General features: G+C 40.9%; 1 protein-coding gene across 38 annotated transcripts in view; it reads right to left on the reverse strand.

Annotated features, from left to right (window-relative positions):
- LOC119706058 (sarcolemma associated protein) overlaps positions 1-10616 on the reverse strand; it is a 78214-nt gene extending 67598 nt beyond the window's left edge. For 27 of the 38 annotated variants that reach the window (XM_038149197.1, XM_038149173.1, XM_038149201.1 and 24 more), the window contains exons 1-2: positions 10474-10615; positions 9019-10369 (exon numbers count right to left, since the gene is read on the reverse strand). In XM_038149197.1, the coding sequence (XP_038005125.1) occupies positions 9019-9216 (198 nt within the window). In that variant the 5' untranslated portion in view covers positions 9217-10369; positions 10474-10615. Of the gene's footprint in view, positions 1-9018; positions 10370-10473 lie in introns of all 38 variants that reach the window. The other 11 variants (XM_038149204.1, XM_038149190.1, XM_038149194.1 and 8 more) reach the window with 2 other exon arrangements.
- Positions 10617-15917: the final 5301 nt, after the last annotated feature.

A 15917-nucleotide genomic window follows, 5' to 3' on the forward strand; every position in this document is an offset into this window, starting at 1 on the left:
TTAACTTTCTAATTAAGAGTCATTCATAAATGTAACCAAAGATCAGAATGACGCCATGGGTAAAGAGCATTCAAATAGACTTAGAACACCCACATGCCTTTCTGTGTTATAGGTAACATATTATTAATATAAACAGCAGCCTATCACTTATTCCCTTAATTACATAGGAAGGGCTCTGTTTAAAGACCAAATCACTGGCCTTCACTGTCACTGGCAATATTTATATACCTACCAAAGCTCTGCTTAAGTAGCACAACCAGAACCCTTACCTAACATCAAATAGCTACGGAGATTGCAAAAACAAATCTACCCTTTCCATGACAATTTGTATCCCTGGCTTTCTCTTACAAGTGCTGGAATATGCAGTCGACAAAAGGTCCTTAAAGAGGAAGACCGGAAAAAAAGTATTTCCCCTTTGAGTTCTTAAAAAGGAAGTAGTGGTTGACAGCTATAAGTGAAAGTATTCTATTATTTCCACCCTTATGGAATTAGGAACATTCTTATGTCATTCATTTCATGCTTCTTTTCCTCCAGAAATTATTTTAAAATTTACCTGACACATTTTGGTACTAATTTTAAGTTACATTATAAAAGAAGTACTCCAGGTAAGCATAATACTAAATTTTAACTATACATACATACACTGGAAGTTAGAAATATAACTGAAGATATAGCAACACAGGCTAATCTACCAGATAATATTCCTGCCACTGACCTCAGAAGCTCATTTCCTAGTAGGGATTAATTCTGTACACAAAATTCTCTACCAAGTCCACAAGCAACCTCAACTCATTAGACCTGCTGTGAACCAGCAGATTGGACTGAACAATCTCCTGAGGTACACACCAACCTTAGCTATCCTCTGCCAGTTCATCCATGTCATAGGATTTGCTGCCCTTGTTCACAGTATTGTAATCTGACTCAAAGTAGATACCACCCTAACTATTCTAATGACCTAAAGTTCTGGAATCCAAAGAAACAAAAGGAACTTAATCAAACTTATTCTTTGTTCCCTGAAAAGTATGTGTTAATATTGACATAACCTTAAAAATCCTCTGGCATCCAGCAAGAGGAATCCCTGTAATGATAAGAACACAAGGAGTTACCTACAGAGATTGCAGACCTGCAAAAATAACTCGGCTGCAGAATGGATTCTTTCACAATCAGATATAAAAAACAAAGCTTATTTTTTAAATAATAGAGTTCAAAACATGAAGAATTACAAATAACTCATTATGCCTTCTGAAAGCTTTCGGATTCTTCAAGCACCTGGAAACAGTAGGCAAAAGTGCAAAACCCAGCAATGGCAGAATAAAATCACAAGTAATACTACAGAAACTGATTTGCAATTCTATTGCCCATAAGTTCTGGCTTAACTATCACAGGTAAAAACAAAAAAAAGGAGAGAATGACAGTTAATTGTGCCAGGAGTTTACTGGGAAAGGTCACCAGGATATTAAAAGGCAAAAAGGTAGGCAGGCTAAATGCTCTGCTTTGCAGAACCAAGAGATCTGGCTTCTAACCTATATAATTAAGCATTACATTTCAAGAAAACCAATAAAAAAAACCCCAACAAAACCCAAAAGCAAGACATAATCATCAAACTCTGCTGGGGTGGAGTTAAACAAACAAAAAAAAACCACTTACAGAACATTGATACTACAGCAAAGACTAAGTTTTAGACAAATCAAGGTTTAAACTTCAACTCACTCCACTTCCAAAAAAGGAACAACTTTGGAAAAGTTCCATTTAAGAGCAAAAACTTCCGTATCAGATAAGATTAATGACATATGCAGATAGCAGCAGCCAGTACCAAATGTCTTCAAAAGAACTTGCTGTACAAATATCTATCTGGCCCATTACAGAGCTTTTCATCCTGGATTTGAAACATAACATTTCTATTCCTTCCTTTAAAAAGGGTATTACTCAATACATGGTTACATGCATCCATAACTTTTCTATCTTAAGCTCTTGCATTTATTTTATTTTTATGGAGTAAAAATAAAGTAAGTGTAATTATGAGAATTTGCAGCACTAATACCTTCATTCTTAGGTTTCTATTCAATACTATCTTAACACAAGAGCAAAGAATCACCCTTCTGTTCTTATATAGGTTTTATACATATATGAGACATTGTATGCTTCCTGTATTGAAAATTTTCTGTAATAAATATTTTCAACACATTTGAATTATCATGTGAAAACTAAAACTAAAGATATTCCTACTGGGGAAAAACTAACGTAGCACAATACTGTCACTATTTTTTGTATTTAGCTACAAGTTGCCAAGTTTTATACTATTAGGACATTTGCAATTGAGCCCATCTAACTGTCAATTCTTTCCAATGGTTGGTTAATGTTTTATAACCTAAAAGTTCTATCAATAGCATGCATTTCCCTTCACTACACACCACAGTTCAACTATCAATACTGTGATTGATAGTACTGCTCCTTAGCTCTGCAAAGATCTTATAAATTCCTCATGCCCTAAACTACCTTTGACTAATCCCTGAACTTGTTATGTTTATTTTTTACAAAGGTAAAGAAAGAAGAAAAAAAAAAAAAAGGTCAAACTCCTGCTAGCATTTTCTGTGTTTTTCCACTCAACTACAGTGCTACTACAGGATTTTGGACTTTCTATTATAAGCTTGCTGGAAGTACATCATTTATTTATACTTTCTCAAGACTGAAATAAACTCTAAGGCATTGCTCAATCACACACAAGTCTGGTACAACACAAGAGGAAAATTATATCCAATTAATTGTCTGGCTCCAGCACAATGATTTTCCTTCTCAAGGAGGAAACTGTTCTGGGCCTCTGGGAGAGAGATATGTCTTCTTGCAAGATGGGTACAGTCCAACCCATTTCTCTGCCTGATATTCCCACTCCTAGAGCAGACTGAAAAAACACTTGCCTATCTATATTCAACAAAAATGTAGCAATGCTGAGCCTTTCTCCAAAAATTCTGCCGCAAGTAGAAACGTTTCTGGAAAGACAGACAAGTTGGGAAAATGAATGCATGGTCACAGTAAGATCTAACAAAATTCAGAGCTCTTGGATAATCCAAACTCCCTGCAAGTGAACATTAACAGGAAGCAAGTATTGATGTGATTCAAAAGAAAATCCAGAGATAACAAATAGTCATATAATTTAGTAGCAATAGTGTAAAATTGCTAGCTATAGGGATGGAGACAGCATTCTTGCTTCCTTTTCACTGTCCCAGTTCCAAAAACACTCAATCATTTCCACTTTGTTATCTATTAAAAGAAATCACAAACCCCAAAATGCAACAAAACAGCTGAGTATGTATCAACACATTTTGCAGAATTCCAGCTAGATCAGACTCAAATCAACACAAGCAAAGTAGCACAGCGACACAGACGCTCCTCACCCACATGGCCCTTTACAGAATACACAGATTCAATTACCTTCATTAGATAAATAAGCAAATGAGGCTGTCATATTTATAGAGAAAAATGAGAAGATAAAGCTGAATCAAAATTTCTCCAGTGCCATGTAAATCCACCGGCACAAACAATCACTGGATTGCCCAACTAACATACAAAAAAGTAAAAATCAAGAACAACTTTATATAATGAAAATGTAGGGAAGCAAGGTTTTGTATTTATAAGCCTGGGACCAGGAGCAAACCCAAACCATCCCATAAGAGATCTAAGGAAAACACATTTACTGGCCTTCATTCCAGCTAAGTAACCTGATTCATTTGAGGTTTGTAAAAATTCACTGCAAATACAAAAGGGATTTTTGTTTGTTTTTAAAGCCTAATCAATGTGTTGGTTTTCCTGGCTCAGGATAGATGCAGCATGACTGCAATGGATCAGCTCCAAGAATTACAGTATTAACTCTGCAGCAGTGGCTCTAGATGGTATCTCTGCAGGGAAATCCTTCTCAGCACTGACTTACCTCTTCTATAAATGGCTGCCCACACTCCTACACCAGCTCCTAAAACCATGGGGCTGAACTTGGTCAAAAGCAAGAGCTCCCTACCCCATACTATTCTCATGATCATATCAGTATAAAATCGGATGGTTCATTCAGGGTGAAAAGCACTTACATAAAAATATTAACAGGTGTATGTGAGGGCTGCCTGACATCACCCTCTTACCAGAAGCACCTAAGCACTGGAGTTTCACCTTAGTGCATTACAGCAAATCCCAGGTCAGTCCCCCAGGGCACTTGGAACAAACATTCAGTGTTTCCAAGACAGTGTCTCCACTGCAGACTGAAAGCATACAGCAACATCAAGAGTACTGAAAAATAAAACACCTCTCCATCTCTCGGACAACAATCCTAACAGAAAGTTGAAAGGATATAATAGAGGAAAAAACAAATAACAGGCATGGTACCTATCAAAATAAGTGCTACTGATACATGGGGCACTAAACACACTTCACATAGATAAGCACTAAACAGGCCAGAGTATCACACAGGACTCTCTACTGGAAGCTGCAGGAAAAAAATTCCCACCAAAACTCCACAATTCCAAATACATTTTTCATATCCCACTTAGGTTTTTAAGACAAATTTACTACAATACTTCTGAACAAACAGAATGTCCAAAGAAAATGTTCTGTGCTTTCCTGAATCATGCCAAGTTCTTGATATCCACAAAACATTTTATGTAATGTTGAGTAACATATTTCCTCTTTACTAATTTTGTTTGCTTTCTTTCATATCAATTTACATTACTCCCAAGTACAATACAGCAAAAAAAGCTATCTAATCTCAACCCCTGTTTGTCAATGTATTTCTTGCATTAGTGGTCCAAAATTAAATGCAGAATGCTAGACAGGGTCTAATAAGCTGCAAGGGGTTCTCCCTTTCCAAGAGCAGCCTCCTGTTGGCCCTGAGGTCCCTGTCTGGCCGCAGCCCTGCCCTTGAGCAGATCAACTCACCCCCACCACACCAACACTGCCAGGCTTGGTGTCATCCCAAACAGACCGGAGTAAACTTCACTGTGTCCTTCAGATCACGTTAAACTGGCTGTAACTTCGGGCTGGTTGTTTTGAGCTGTGGGGTTTGGTGTGATTGGTTGGGTTGGGTTTTCTTCTTGGATTTTTGGTTGGTTATTCTGGAGTTTGGTTTTTGAGGGTTTTATTGGCGGGGGGGGGGGGGGGGGGGGGGGGGGGGGGGAGGGAATCTGTTCTGTGTTTGTTTTCTTTAAGTATTTTGTAGTGTTTTTATCTCATATATTTTAAGTCTAGAAGCTATAATGCACAGCTTTAACAAATTTTATTTAGTATTATGGGGACTATGGATTTCAACATACTCCTTAGCATTTGCATCACCAAGATATGAATGTGCTCAATTCAATTATATCCACTCTGAATTAAATGAAAACAATAGCATTAGTTACCATTAACACATCAACTTGTGCCTACACTTTTTTTTTTCAGTTATTAAAAATGACAGGTTCTTTGGGGTGCTTTTGATCTAAGAACATACTAACATACTTTATTTTTCACAGTTTCTCAGAGCCCTGGTGGCAATGAATTCCCTATAAAAGGTATATAATAGCCACTGACAACAATGTCAGGCATTGAATAATTCCAGATTTTGAAAGCCTGGATATCTGTTCAGAAGCTTCAGGTTTCTACTGAAGAAGAACAACATCTGTCAGAAGCATTTCAGCCTGAAGTCACATACAAATTCTCAAAGGTCTTCCACTTGCTTATTTTTAGAAATGAAAACAAAACCCAAAAAAAACAAGCTTAAGATTATTTCAGTTACACTATTTTAAAGAGTTTCTTCTCATATGCAGTGATTTGAGCTGAACACATTTAGATTTTCTGAAGTATAGCCCACTTTTTCTTTTGCTTTGATTCACACTTTTTGGAACACTCCATGCTCAGCACAACATCTACTTCCTACGTATCTAGTGAGTCACTTTTTCAGGCACCTCTAAAAGATTCATTAACTTGTAATTACTAAAAAAATAAAACCAAAATGAATTCTAATTATAATATTCTAATGTTATCACTGCATGAAAAATCCACCAGTTAACTAGGAGTTATTATGCTGTATCTACAAACACAGGAAGAAAGAGGCATTGCACCAGTTGTCTTTAAAAATATTACTATGCACAGAAGAAGTCTAAATACAGATAATCCCACCACCATCTCCTTCCACCTTTATCATACACATATTTAGGCTTACATACTATGTTTAAAATATTTTAAAAAGCAAATTCAGCTTTAAGTACCTTCTTTTAACTACTACGTATTGGTGATCTTGAAAACTCATTCTATTTTCAACCTTAATAACACTGGTGTTACATAGACATTATCTCCCTGGGCAAATAACTTTTTCCATGCATAATTAAAGTGCCTGTATACAAAATAAACAAACATTCACATCTTTCAACTGTAAGTAACACGTTATCTTAAGCTTGGTCTACTTATGCAACGTATTTCAGCTTATACCTTCCTCTGCCTTAGGAAAAAAATTCTGTACTACCTTCCTTGGCATAGCTTACTGATGCTCCCTCTCTTCAGGTTCTACCCCTATTTACAGATAATACTGACAAAATTGTTTACAGACTATGTAGTAAACAGGATCACTCACACGATCCACTAAACAAAACTCCAAGCCCTCATGGAAAAAAAAAAAAAAAGTAATAAAGTATAACTGAAAGACAGCTCAAGAGGCAGCAGAGCCTGGACTGAGTGACTGCTAATGCCCGAAACCGGTATTGCCAAAGTCCACAACTTATGAAACTGTAGTCCCAGGTATTTAACAAACTATTTTGAAATATCTGAAGGTTTTTCTCATTACTAAATTAACATTTGAAGGTCTTTTATCTTTCGAAAAATCCAGAATTGATCAATGTCCTATCTATAAGGTTCTAAGAAATGTTTACAAATACTCTGACAAAGAGAATTCGTGCAGGTTTAAATATAGGTCATTGATAGGATAATGACAATTTCCTAAATGAGATGTGCTCATTAGCAGTTATGTAAACAATGATAATAGACGTTCCTGCACGTAAATGTTCTGGCATGTTTTTGTTTGTATTTTAGAAACACCACAGAACTTTTTCAGGTAGTTCATGAGATTCAAAATCAAGCCTGTATTTATCAGTATCTTCTACCTGCCTTTCCACAGCAGCATTTGATACTTATTATCTCTAATGGTGCATTTCCCCCACCGCGCCAACTCTCTCACAATTTACCATTCTGATACTCAACCAGATCAAAAGCCATGCAGCCAACAACCAAGCACACAATCTGAAATTCTCCTCACTGCTATAGCTGTGCTTTAAACCTTCCACAACACCACATCTAACATGCAATAGGAGTGGATTCCAGGGCATGATCACAAATCCATTCTTTAGTTGTTTACTATGGCTACAGATGCCCACCTTGGCAATTTTCATCAGACTTCTGTCAAATGTTCACACAATGTTATCTCAAGAACTCTCAAGTAAAATCATTTTGATTACTACTACTACTAGGTTGTTATTTTTAAGCAGATAAATGAGTAAGCATATAAATTTTTATCTATATTAGAGAAGCTAAAGCTAACTGAAATTTAAAAACAAACAAAAATCCTCCTAGCTGATGGTTTTTGAAGTTGTCTATCAGACTTCCTCAACACTCAGTGCTTTCTCAAATTAACCATCTTGAAAATGACTGACCATATTTGTAACTATAATAGAGCACATGAGGGTCTTAAAGTCTTTGTAAGTTGTAAGAAATGTTGATAAAAAGCTATAAGCATAATACTTTCTTATTGTAAAAACAGCACAATAAATTGGAACATTTTAACATTGGAACATTGGAACTTTGTTGAATCAATCAAGAAAGGTTAAAGACTAAACTGAAAGTATTTCAAGCACTTAATTTTTCTAGAATCCAAGAATGCACATCACATATACAACAGAGCCAGAGCAAGATGCCTAATGAAACATTTAATACAGATAGCAGTTTGCACAATTACCTGCAGGTAACTTGAAAGCTATAATCCAGCCTTAAGAAATTAAATGCTTGTCTTGTCCCATCATGTCCAAGTATTGCATAATACAGGATAGTTAACAACAGAAGGTTTAAGAACTTTGACTGCATTGTACTGCTCCTCATGCTGTGTCATACTACTGAAAAAAATCTGCATGAATTACAGACCATATTATTCTTAAAATCCAGAGCTACACTGACTGCATTTCATAGAAGGACTTGGTGTGAAGACTTAAAACATGTTAAGTTCTAGAGCATAACATCAATCCAGTTGGAAAGAGAATACAGTGCTGAGCAACTGCAGTCTGCCCTTTGTTAATTTTTCGCTGGATATTTAAAATTAACTTGACAGTCATTAAGTAAAACAACTTTACTTGTCCCAGTTCAATCCCTAGTGGACAAAACATGCACTACAGGACCCCTCAATTTTGCTTAACAAGACTGCCAGACTTGACAGAGGTACAGTTAAGAACACAGGATGTATTTTAAAACCATTTTCACTCACAATAAGACTACATCATGAATGCCACCCATTACACTCCTGTTGCAAGTAATAAACCTCCAATCGGAACCAAACAAAATACTCCAGAAAAATTCAAAAGGCCAAGTAGGAAGAATGCCAAACAGGAAGAGTATCTTTTTAAAATCCATTTTTCAACGCTCCTCACAATCAATTTTCACACACCAATAAAAAAGTAATTTCTCTGCATTTAAAAAAAATACTATTACACCACCATATCAATACAATGTGCTTTCACATTTGCACGTCTCACCTCAAAATCACCTATTTCCAGTAATAAATAAGACACATGCAAGCCTTTCAACCAACCATTTTCAACTGTTAGTTTCACATACTTTCAATAATATTCAAAGCTTCTGCTCAGTAAGAAATGACCAACTTACCTGGAAAGTTACCACTTTAAAACAAATTTACTCATGCCCTATGCAACCATATTTATGACAGCCAAACTAGAGCGAGCCACAATCTGCAGGGACTCGGTGAAACAAACGCGCAGTTTCAGTGGTTTTAAACGAACGCCTTACCTTGCCTGTCTTGTGATCAAACCAGACAAGAGCATGGTTCCTGGACAGCACCTTGCAGTCAAACGTGGCATTGTTCTGGGCTGGCCGGCAGCGAGCCACAGAGCGGCCGATCTTGACAGGCTCGTCCAGGTAGACATGACGCTCCTGAAACGGGTGGGAGTTCGGGCGGCAAGTGAAGATGGCCAAGGCTGAAGGCATCGAGGACAGATTGTGGTTGCCACACCAACCAGAGATTAAGAGAGCCTCTTCTGATGCAGACCGTCCTCCGCAATTTTAAAAACACCTCCACAGCAACTTTATATTAAAGCAGGACAAATATTATCATATGAGAGGCCTAACAACTCATTGTTTCAGTGTGTAAACTAATTCTGGCAATAATCCAGTGAAAAAGTCCCATTATGTCTTTTAATAATATCAGCAGTGGCCCAAAAAAAGTCTAAAACGTACAACTTTCAATCCATCCTCCTCTGGAAGAATACGAAAAAGCATCTGATTCCTTCAGAGAGAAGCAAAGGCCCCGTGAAAGAAGGATACAATGTCTTAAATCCAAGTAGATGAGTCATACAAGTACTTTTGTTTGTAACCTCAACTGCCTTCTTCCCCCCCCCTTCCGTAAACAACACTGACCAAAAGTCTGACCAATGCAACATGGAAGCAAGGAAAGGTTTAGGGAAGGGGGACGAAGGAGAAAGATTAGCGTCCTCTCACACACGGCACAGATCAGGAGCTGGAAGGTGAATACAAAGCCCTCGCTCCACAACAGGGACCTAATGGTTCACCCAGCAATCCGCATTTCACCATCTTCGTGCGTTAAACCCCAGCAGAATAGGTGGTCCTCGATACAGGATGGAGCGCGAGAGCGACACTGTTTTTCTCCCTTACACCAGATAAAGCTGAACTGGTCTACAGCTTCTGGGAGCCGCTCAGATAAGGAACTTGATAAGGCATGGAGAGGCTCCCAACTCGCCTTCTCCCGGGGACAAACCAACGCGTGGGAAGGGTTCTTGGGGCCGGCCTGCGAGCTGCCCTGACAGGTCGCTGCCCGGCGGTGGCTCCGGCCGGCGGCGGGGTCGGTGCGCGTCCCTCGGCGGCGGCTCCGCAGGGGCGGCCGGCGGGGGCTGCCCCGGCAAGTGCCCGCCAGGAGCCCCGGCGCGGCGGCGGCGGCTCCGCTCAGCCCCTCCGCAGGTGACTGCGCATGAGGCGGGCCCGCTGCGCACCCCCGCGCTCTCCGCCCGCCCAGTGCGGCTCCGCTGCCCCGGCGGCGGGAGAGGCCTGGCGGCCGGGCCCGGGCGCTCCCGCTCGGTCGCTCTGCCGCTCAGGAGGCCACCGGCCGCGGGAAGTTTCCTCCAACCTGCGGGGCCCAAAACAAACCGGGTCAGGCGCGTCCCTCAGCGAGTCCCCCCGCGTCTCCTCGGCCCCGCGGGCGGCACGGGACGCGCCCCGCTCCCCCCTTACCTTGCGCGCAGCCGCCGCCATAGCGCCTGGAGCCCTTCCCGGTGTGGCCGCGGCGGCGGGGCCGGGGCGGGGCGGGGCCGGGGGCGGGCAGCGTGCGCACCGGCAGCTCTCGCGCATGCGCCTTGCCCGCGGTGAGGCTGCGGCACGGGCGGGCCACGCCCCGCTCCGGGCGCGCGGGGAGGGGGCGGCACGGGCGGGCCGGGAGGAGAGCGGGGAGCGGGCTGAGGGGAGCGGGTCGGGGGTCGGTGTTCGGTGTTCCTCCCGAACGGCTCGGCTGGGACGTGCTAGCACGGGGCAGGTCGCTGAGGTGAGTGAGCCCCGGCCCCGTGCCGTCGCTTTGCTCTCGCTGTTCTCAGCTCTGGGAGGGAGGGGGCGAGCGGGGCTCGTCAGCCCTGATAAATGAGGGGGCGGGAATGGCCCGAAGTGTGTTAGGGGAGGTTTAGGTTGGATTTTGGGAGAAGGCTTTTCACGCAGAGGGTGGTCGAGCACTGGAATAGGCTCCCCAGGGAAGTGGTCACGGCCCCAAGAGTGCCAGTTCCCAAACCTTTGGACAGCGCTCTCCGGCGCACGGGGGGATTCCCGGGGCACCGTGTGCAGGCCAGGAGCTGGACTCGATGATCTGAGTCCAACTCAGAATATTCTGTGATTCTGTGGAAGTGCGGAGCTCAGAGGAGCTGGGGTGACACGTTCTCAGCAGAGCTTGAGTGTGAAACTGCAGGAGTCTCCTGAACATCCTCCTGCTTTCCCTGTGCGTGTCTGGTTGTTTTATGATCCATGTTTAAAACCTAGGGAGCCGCGGTGTGGTTTGATGTGTCCTAGGGCCGGAGGAGTGCTCTGGCCATGTCTGCCATGTCTTGTTGCAGGTTGGCAGCTGGAGCAGGGGGACTCCAGGAGCAGCGGCTGCAGGGACAGGACTGAGGTGGGGTCACTGGTGCTGTGTCTTCCTTCAGTACGCCATGGAGCATCATCCAAGGTCATATTTATGCCTGTTTTCTAGAAGCCAAGGAAAGGTCACTTGTCAAGGTCATCTGGTGCTGAACGAGTCTCTCCAGTCCAAATACATTTTTAATTCCGTCATTCCCTGTAAAGCAAACAAGTGGGAATTGTTGATGTAAGATAGATGTTGGGGTCATGCCAGCACTATAATTACCCTGTGACAGGGTGTTAGGATTAGGGATATGGGAGATGGCAGAAAGAGCTGGCAGCCATCGAGGACAGGAGTGCAGCTGGGCCAGGCCAGCAGTGGATGAGGGGAAAAGCAGCGATCAAGGTAAGGCAGTGCAGTGTATGACACAAAGCATGATTGGTGCGTTCTTAGTCGTAGCACAGTAAAACCTCAGTAAAATGTCTTCATTTTTTCCCTTTCTTTTTGACTGCATTGTGATTTGGGGAAGGGAGGTTGATTCATAACAGACTAGTTTTTTTCCAACAATCCAGTGAGAAAACGACAGCAAAACTAGGCTGTAGCATCTGTGTTTGAACCAGAGAAATGAAATCCAAGATTAAACACAAGTCTAATTTTGTGAAGATAAAAACAAACAACTGATAGGTGGAATGTTTAGAACTGTTGATCCGTAGTTTTAATTCTCCTGACAGGGAAAAAAAAAATTGGCACGTCACTTCATGGCTTTCATCAGCTTATGAGATTGTACTACTCTGATAAATATAATTATAATTTGCTCTTACTAATTTTTTTAATAAGTGGAAATTCACTGTGGCTGTTGCTAACAGCACACCAGGTGCCCTAACTAATCAAAGGAAAAAGGAAAGGTATAAAAAAGAGGATGGAGAAAGTGAGAATAAATTAAGGTCATTAGGAGTTACATTTAAGGAAATGAGTTGCAAAAGTAGAAGTAATTGAGAGCACTTTGGAATAGCAAAGTGTAACAAGTGGGGACAAAGGGTACTACAGGTGTTGGAATGAAAACAATGTTTCTGAGAGCATTTTTTATATTGTTGTGTGCGTGTTTAATGGAGAAAGGAGACTGGAAGTAAAATTAGAGATGAAACAGATCCATTACCATCTACAGGGCCTAAGAGAATCAGGTAAAATGATAAACTGAGCAGTGGATACATTTCTCTGATGTTCTAACTATTAATAATAACAACATTATAATATAACTGTGTCATTTAAACTATAAGCCACTGGCATATTATGTTTTCCTGAACCCTTCTTCATCCCCAGGAGGAATCCCACTGTGACAGGCTCATGCAATGGTATGAGAAAACTAGCTGGCAGTGGTGTGTGCCTTTCTCATTCTCTTTGGCACTGCCAAATGGCTCATGGAACAGCTGAGCTGCACCCACTGCTCATCGAGGACATTAATTTGACCCTTCCTTCTCTGCACGAGTGCCAGCTCTCAGTGGAGCTGCGTGGGTGTAGTTATCCCTCAGGCTTTTCAGCTCCTGTTTCAAATTGCCTGACGAGTTCAGAAGTTATCAGGGGCAGAGTCAAAGGCTAAGATGAAAATACAGAAAGCAGTTGCATTCTGAAATGAGGATACAAATACTGTATGGGTATTTCATGAGGTGTCTGCTGCTTACCAGAAAGTGTCCATCCCAGAATTGTGGAAAGCAACAGGTGGATGAGGAGTTCTGTGTGAAGTGCTTGGCGGCTGTGCTGTGCTCGGAGGAGGAGGAGAACGGGGAGGAGGAGGAGGGAGGAAGTGTCAGCTCCTGCTTGGTTTCTGCGAACGCTGTCACACAGCCGAAGCACGCAGAGCACCTCGCAGCCATGTTAGGTAAGGGCAGCAGGAGCCAACTGTGTCCCTCCTTTTTCTGGGCAGGAAGTCCATGAAAATGTTATGATAGCCATCATAGCTGAGGGCAGAAAGAGCCCGCTGCATAGCCATCTTGGATAAGGGAAAGGGAGCTCTTTAGGGGACTGTCACTGTCACATTTATCCTCTAAAGAGCTGCAGTCTGTGTCAGGAGGATGAAATGCAGCTGAGATAGGTCATGTGCATACCTGAAAAACATCTAGATTTTGGCTTCTAAAACATTCTGAACCAAGATGTCAAAAAGTAAGGAAATGTTTCAGAGAAGTTTTCTCCGGTGTTAAAAAAATTAGTTCTAATTACCCCCCCAGATTTAGTGAAGGGGTTACACACTTTTATTTTAGTGCTATTCTTGTTCTTTAGTTTGAGACTTATTTTCTGTTTGTGATCATTTAACTCTCTGATGGGTTATATAAAGAACAATTGCATTATCTTTCAGCATTAATTTTGACAGAATAAGCAACTACCAGTTTAATCCTGTCTTGTCAGGTAGGTTCTCCATTTATTCCATTCTCTTTCAGATCCGTCCCTGCTCCTGTTTCTGGTTTGTATTAAAAAAAGGATACTTGTATCCAGTATACAAGTGGGTGTCTTACCGACATAACATTTACATTAATGTAATAGACGTAGTGAGCATGTGCTGAATGTACTATTCAATTTAGATTATGTAATAATTATGAATGTTTTATACAATGATTTAAAATCTATTATTTATTATGTGCTATATATCCTATGTGTTTATATATACAATGTACATTGCATAGGATGTTGATAGTACATGTATTTGGTATATATACATAAGTATAATGTAACCTGCATACCATTAATACACGTTATGCTAATATATAGCTAATTTTACATGCAGTGTTTTTTCATTTCAAATTAAATCAGGCAAGTTGAAATATCTGGCATATTTTCACTGCTTTATCATTTTAGCAGACCATAGTCATCATGTGACCAGCTCTTACTTGCTTTTCTATTAATATATCAATTTAATGGTCAATATTAGTATTGACTTTTTGAAATGTTTGATGTTTTCTGTGGCTGTTTGAAAAATGGAAAAGGTGCTTTAAAAATAATTGTGACTTTTTTTGGTGTGTGTTTATTTGTTTTAACTGAATGTATTTATTAGACCAAATAAAATTTTCAAATACAAATAAAATACTGCTTTAAACTGAAGTCTTGAGGCGGGGGATGGAGGGGAAGATGAGATGAGCAGATGATGTTTATGCAGTTCCTTGGTGTTTCTCTGTGGATGTGAGCAGTCTGCACAGTCACTCCCTGCTGAAGCTGATGGAGCCTGGCCAGCCAGCAGCCAACACAACATTTGCTGCTGCCTGATAGAAACCATCCTGCTGAGAGACGCAGGCCAGCGCCGGGCAGATCGCAGCTGCAGCAGCAAGATAGAGCATGGAAGAAAGCAAGGCAGGCTCAAACATTGAGCAGCTGGGGATCTTTAGAACCCAGTTGTCCCACATAGGCCTTTTCTCATTTCTATTCCAGCAACTGACATAAAGGGCATGCTTCTTCTAGCAGTATCTCCTGTCCAAATCCCAGATATTAACAGATGGCTGCATTTCTGCAAACCAAGGCAGAGTTCCTGGAGATTTGTAAGGGCACATTCCATATGCAGAGCCCTAGTGTTTTATGAGGCTTTATTGCAAGTTGTAGCAAAATGCTGTCAGTTAGTTGGTTCCTAACTCTGAAGTCTGTTTTCTGTCCTGCACTGATGCTTCTTGAAGAAGAAACTTAGATGTTTCTAAATGTTACAATACATGCAGAAATACTTTTCTTTCTCAACTGAAGGAGATAATCACATTTTATCAAAACTAAAATGTATTTAAAATGGCTAAGTGAAAATCTTTCTGAACCACTGTTTATTGGGAATATCTCCAGTAGGTAAGAATCCTTTCTTCTGTACTTTTCTATCAGGGATCACGTGTCTATTCTCTTAACTTCTCCCGGCAAAAGATTATTTGTTAAGCATCCAGTGGAATTAATTTACTGTTTAATAAAATGTATCACTCTTACTAAGTACTTTATTCTTATTATTTTACATAGATACACTTACACTTTTTTATTCACATGGAAATTTAAGAAGGGGCCAGCAAAAACTAGAAGAACATGCATGATGATAAGAGCTAAAATTTTTGGTTTGCCCATGACAGCAAGAATATAAACAAGGGAAGGCTTATAAGAGGCAGTGACATGAAATCTTTTCTTAAACCAAGTGATAAAAGCTTTTGGCCAGGCCATTTAGGTTCTTAAATAGAAACAGCAAATGAAATCCACTGAGACTCATTGCACTGAGTTTGAACTTGATTAAGTTCAGTCTTAGTCATGTCTTTTTGTTGAGAGTAATCTTCTACAGAATTTAGGAGTTAACTACTTGAAAAATCCTTGAGTCTTGCATGGTATCACTGTAAAATACCTGAAGCAGCTGGAGACAGCAAGAACCTTCCCACAGAGCCCTGCCCGAGGCTGCACACTGCAGAACGCCATTCCTATCTCAGTTTGTATCTAACATTCACTTTGCTACTCATGGTTTATGATAACTCAAGGCCGCTGTATCTCAAGTCATTACCATGATAATTTTGTGTGTTATAATTTTGTCTGAGTTATATGTTTGTTCGTCTTTTGTCTAGAAAATTACTCCAATGATCAAAGC

This window comes from Motacilla alba, chromosome 12 (genome assembly GCF_015832195.1).
Source record: "Motacilla alba alba isolate MOTALB_02 chromosome 12, Motacilla_alba_V1.0_pri, whole genome shotgun sequence".
NCBI lineage: Eukaryota > Metazoa > Chordata > Aves > Passeriformes > Motacillidae > Motacilla > Motacilla alba.